Source organism: Camelus dromedarius, chromosome 11 (genome assembly GCF_036321535.1).
Source record: "Camelus dromedarius isolate mCamDro1 chromosome 11, mCamDro1.pat, whole genome shotgun sequence".
In the NCBI taxonomy this organism is placed as follows: Eukaryota; Metazoa; Chordata; class Mammalia; order Artiodactyla; family Camelidae; genus Camelus; species Camelus dromedarius.
The window spans coordinates 41,774,631-41,780,153 of NC_087446.1; the positions used below are offsets into that span (position 1 = coordinate 41,774,631).

Below are 5,523 nucleotides of genomic sequence, written 5' to 3' on the forward strand. Positions count from 1 at the left end.
CAGAAATTTCCAATCCCTGGATGGTGTGAAGTGAAAGTGCTTTCAAAGGATCCCACAAGAATGGCACAGGTGGGCATAATTGGTCTGTCCCTTCGTCAAAAGACCCAAGGAGTTGAAAGGAAATTCTAACTACAACACCCAAATGCCACAAAACCATAGTTATTAATACCAACTAACTAGCATCTCTGTCTATCTGCCACCATCTCATCTTAAAAAACTTGTGAAAATACGTAATCTTGATGAGACTTCAATGAGGTATAAATACCAGCAGCAGAAGGAGACACAGTACATTCTTCTGATCATCTGAAGATCAGCTAATAGAAAAGAAGAGCAGCTAAGTCCTGTGGACCTGATCGACTTAATACAGGAGCTACAGATTTCAACTACTTTGGCCTAACTCTTCCCTGAAACGATGAATTACACAAGTTATATTTTGGCTTTTCAGCTTTGCGTGATCTTGGGTTCTTCTGGTTGTTACTGCCAGGCCCCATTTTTTGATGAAATAGAAAACCTAAAGAAATATTTTGTAAGTATGACCTTTTAACAATACTTGCTTGTGGTTGAAGTGACTGAATGTTGCCTTGAAATTGTAACTATGATGGGCTGTTATCTCTAGTCCACAGTCATTTTGAGAAGACTTGGTGTTCTCGTGAATGTTGGCTGGATGGGTTCTGTTTTGTTCTGTTTTGTTTGAAAACAATCTAGGTATTGCTTTAACTCTCTGCTCAATTTGCTATAGAGACTTAGGGGGGATTTACGAATCCTCCAAAAGATGGGCATAATATGAGTATAGGTGATAGAATTGATAATTTTGAGAATCTAGTCAGTTACGATGTCAAGTAGTAAGCATACTGAAAAAAATGACTGGATATTAGTTTCTGATTTCTCAGGCTACTACAATGGTGACATCATTAAAAGGTCAAGATTAGCATTAAAAATGGTAATCTGAAATAATTGATCAATTAAACAAGGTGAGGTCCTTAAAGCTTTGACTTAAAAAAAAAAAGAAACACTTACAGTGTTTTTCTCCAAAAAAGTGGTTTAAAAATTCTACTGCCCCATCCATATTATATCTGAGTTACTCTTGGACTCAGTCATTTGCTGAGATTTTTTTTTTGTAGGAGTTATAATCTGGCTTATAGTTTAAAAATTCTGTTTTGTTTTAAGAGTTTCTTTAAAATTTTTATTTATGGTTAATTAAAATAATTTTTGCATTTAAAATATTATATTAAATGTCCAAAATTTAGCTATTATAATTATAACTGGAGCGATCTTTTAAAGCAGGCATAATACCTTATAGGAAGGCACAGGTAGAGGTTATAGAAACCTGTACCATAGGGGGGCAGTACTTTATAGTGAGATGGCTTTGTTGATTTTTTTTTTTTTACTAGGTTTAAAAATATTTTCTTTTCCTTATTATAGTTATTTTGGACAATTGAAGTATCCTCAGTCTTGTTGAGTTAATTTGTGATGTTGCAATTTAAGAGTTATATTAGAAAATATGAAAGCTAAAATAGCATGATAGTATTTGGCTATATCCAACATAATAGCTTTTGAGAATACTTATTGTTAGACCTGAACAGAGGGTTGGAAAGAATATCTGTGAAAATTGTCAGTATCTGAGTTCAATACAACTTGTAATTTTTATGGCAATTTATGGACTAACTGTAAACCAATTTTTCCTGTTCTTTTTTTCCCCCCCCAGAATGCAAGTAATCCAGATGTAGCAGATGGTGGGCCTCTTTTCTTAGAAATTTTGAAGAATTGGAAAGAGGTAAGATGAATATTTCCTTTTAGCTGATTTTCCTGTTGTTTATTTTCTGATGGATAAATTCCATTAACATTTCTTTGTACTCTTTTCTCCCAAGGAGAGTGACAAAAAAATAATTCAGAGTCAGATTGTCTCCTTCTACTTCAAACTCTTTGAAAACTTAAAAGATAACCAGATCATTCAAAGGAGCATGGATATCATCAAGCAAGACATGTTTCAGAAGTTCTTAAATGGCAGCTCCGAGAAACTAGAGGACTTCAAAAAGCTGATTCAAATTCCGGTGAGATGATCTTGATTCTTTCTTTGGTTTCATTGCAGAGGCTCTTGCAAATCACTTAATTCCCTGAAAGTAGGAATTAGCTACTGGTACAATTGTTAAAGCTATGAAATGATCCTGTGGCCAAAACTCAGCCAATTCTGTTCTGTTCTAATTTTGCAAAGTCAGTTACAGGAGTCACTTAAACTTGTGATTTGGTAAAATACTGGCATGATGCCTACTGCACAAATATAAGTGAATGAACAAATCAGTGAGAAAGAAGTAGTGAAAAAGTTGAGGGAAGTATTGACAAGCAGTTTTCCCATTGCCCCTTGTTTGTATGTTGGAAATTCTCTTGCTTCGAATAGGAGGCAAGTGTCTTAATGGAAAGAGCAGTGGGAGGGGGGAAAAGACCAATGCTCCTCCCAGCTCAGCCACTAAAGAAAGGTGTGACCTCAGATGAATCACACGCCTGGCTGGGGCTCAGTTTCCTCATCTTAAAAGGAGACTGTTGGGTTCACTGTAATTTGTATGGTCTCCTTTGCTCTAAAATTCTCTGATGCCGTGAGAATGAGCTAGGAGGAAGGTATGGCCTTTGAGGAGGCAAAGGGCCTCCTACTGCCAGGCTCTGGTCAACCTCTTATATTGTGTAGCCCAAGTAGAGGTGAGAGTGTTGTTTTTTAGAAAAGAAAATAGGTAGATTTTATATCTTAGGAAAGAATTGTCCTATCAACTTTTGGATACTAGAACATCTCAGCTGGAGAAATCCTTGGGCTCCCAAGATTTGTGTCGTTAGATTGTCTTGAGTCTTTAAAGTTTTGGTTTCTAGAAGCTGAAAGATCACTTTGAAGCATAAAGACAAATCCCATTTTCCACAATTTTATCTAACAGATAAAAATCTTCAGATTCCTTTGGGGTTGGCTTTGGGATAAACAGGCTTGGATGAGAAGAGGAGAGGTCCCATCATGACGTGCTCTCAAGCTCTGTGCCTGGCTCTCACTCTAACTGGGTCTGCCTCTCACCAATCTCCTATCAGCTCCCAGGAACTGAAATAAGTGCTTGCTCTTCAAAAATTTCTCTAGTCTCCAGTACATTAGATGGTATGAAAGTGGCTTAGACAAATTATAAGACCATTACTACTTCCACTGGTAATGTTTTCCAAAGCAGAGCTCTATTGGCTGCAGGCTAGAGAATGAAAAAGCACTTGTTCCTAACCCAGTGCTGCCCCTGGCCAGCTGTTCAGTCTTGGATAAGTCTCTTAGTTTCTTGATGATGCTTTGAACTTTGGAAAGTGAAATTTATAATTTGCGAACACTCAGCTGGTAGAAACTTTTCTACTCTGCTGTGACTGGGCCTTAAAAAATAATCTGTTGGTCCCATCTTTCTGGAAGCTCCAAGCCTCCTGCTTCACAATGGGCAATCTTGAGTGAGCTCTCAACCACTTTTTGCTCAATTGCTAACATATTTAAGGCATGTTATGCCTTTTAGTCCTATAGTCTAGAATCTCCTACTCATTCTCAGAAATGTGGCAAGGAGGAGTGTTTCCAGCTTTAGAAAGAAATATAGTGGCATTTTATGAAGCGTGAATTCATCTAGATTAGAATGAGAAAATAGGTCAATTTGCTGGAATGGAAGGCAGGGTATAGGGAAATTTGTCTTTAATTCCTAGTTTTAAATGTTATATACCAGTAATTGATTATTGCCAATAAATACGATCAGTTTATTTTTCATCTCATTATGGAAAGGATGAGACTGACCTAACTAGAGGGAAATTTAAAATTCTGTGGGTTTCATCCATTGTGGACTTGGTGTTTACAAAGTACTGAACCTGTATCAGCGGTTCTCAAACTTTGGTGGTGTCTGAATTACCTGGTGATGTTAGTAACTACATAATGGCCCAGGCCTACTCCGACTCCATGCACCTGGGTCTCTGAGTTCTTCATTAGGTCTCCAGGTTATTCTGCTACACACCAAAGGTGAGAGCCATTGATCTATAGTAACTCCTTTGATACAGCAAAGATGAAGTACAAAGTGACAGAAGTGGTAGGGAACCTAGAGATCATTTAGAAAAGAAAGAGATTTGAAGAGGTTAAGTGACTGGTTTAAAGTCAGATTTATTGCACACAGGATTCAAACACACATTTTTGTAGCTCCACTTCAGGGGTCTTTTCACTATATAATTTTCAGAATTCTGTAGCAGTAAATTTAAGGATATGTGATGTGCCCCACCATGTTACAGCACAACTAGAAATTTAATTATAAGATTAGTCTTAAATACTGAAGAAACCAACATTCCATATTAAGGTAATATATTGCTAGTGAAAATAATTTATTTTAAAGGAATACTTCCACTTTCTTGGGCAATGACAGCAGAATATCCTGATGGCTTGTACGGCTGAAATTAACTTTGCTGTTTTCTTTCCCAACAGGTTGATAACCTGAAGGTCCAGCGCAAAGCCATAAGTGAACTCATCAAAGTGATGAATGATCTGTCACCAAAATCTAACCTAAGAAAGCGGAAGAGAAGTCAGAATCTGTTTCGAGGCCGAAGAGCGTCGAAGTAATGGTCATCCTGCTGGCAATATTTGAATTTTTAAATCTAAATCTATTTATTAATATTTAATATTTTACATTATTTATATGGGGTATATATATTTAGACTCATCAAAGTATTTATAATAGCAACTTTTATGTAATGAAAATGAGTATCTATTAATATATGTGTTATTTATAATTCCTGTATCCTGTGACAATTTCATTTGACCTTTTTTCCTGACTAACTAGGCAAGTCTATGTGATTATAAGGTTTTATCTCAGGGGCCAACTAGGCAGCCAGCCAACCTAAGCAAGACCCTGTGGGTTGTGTGTTTATTTTACTTGGTGATATAATGAATGCTTATAAATGAAATGATGCCATACAGTTACTGCCTGTTTGAGAGTATGTCTGCATTCTGAGCCACTGCTTTGATGGAATGTCAAACAGACTTGAATGTGTCAGATGATATGACTTGTCCCCCTGATAAAAACAGCATCTCACCTCATCTCATGCCTAGTACTTCAGAATATTGCTGATAACTTAACTGTGATTGCACCCAAATGGAAAGTAATACATTTGTTGAGTTTATCAATATGCAATATATATGAATAAAGTATCATTTTATAATTAATGCTGTGTCAGACTTTTTCTAAGTGAGGACGGGGTTAAATGACTAATGAATTAGTAGGAGGAGAGTCATTTTTAGCTGAGGAAATAGTAGAATTGGATTAAGCTCAATAAAAGTGGCGTTTCTCTCCCCAGGCAATTTGTTGGCTTCCACTGCTCCATTTGGTAGCTGTTTGAGTTTCCTTCCAAAATATAGATTTAATTATGTCACCGTTTACTTCACAGCTTCTGCTGTGGAAAGTAGTCCAAATTGTTTAGTTTGGCACGCAAAGATTTATTTCTATTTCCTCCCTCAACTCCCTATTGCATCTTTCATCTTGGTATTCCCCCATC

The 5,523-nt window shown here is 36.7% G+C and overlaps 1 protein-coding gene across 1 annotated transcript; it reads left to right on the plus strand.

Moving 5' to 3' along the window:
* Nucleotides 1–307: 307 nt before the first annotated feature.
* Nucleotides 308–5,190, plus strand: IFNG (interferon gamma). The gene is made up of 4 exons (XM_064491261.1): nt 308–526; nt 1,706–1,774; nt 1,869–2,051; nt 4,457–5,190. The coding sequence occupies exons 1-4, from the start codon at nt 413–415 to the stop codon at nt 4,589–4,591; spliced, it is 501 nt and encodes a 166-aa protein (XP_064347331.1). The 5' UTR covers nt 308–412; the 3' UTR covers nt 4,592–5,190.
* The last annotated feature ends 333 nt before the right edge of the window (nt 5,191–5,523 follow it).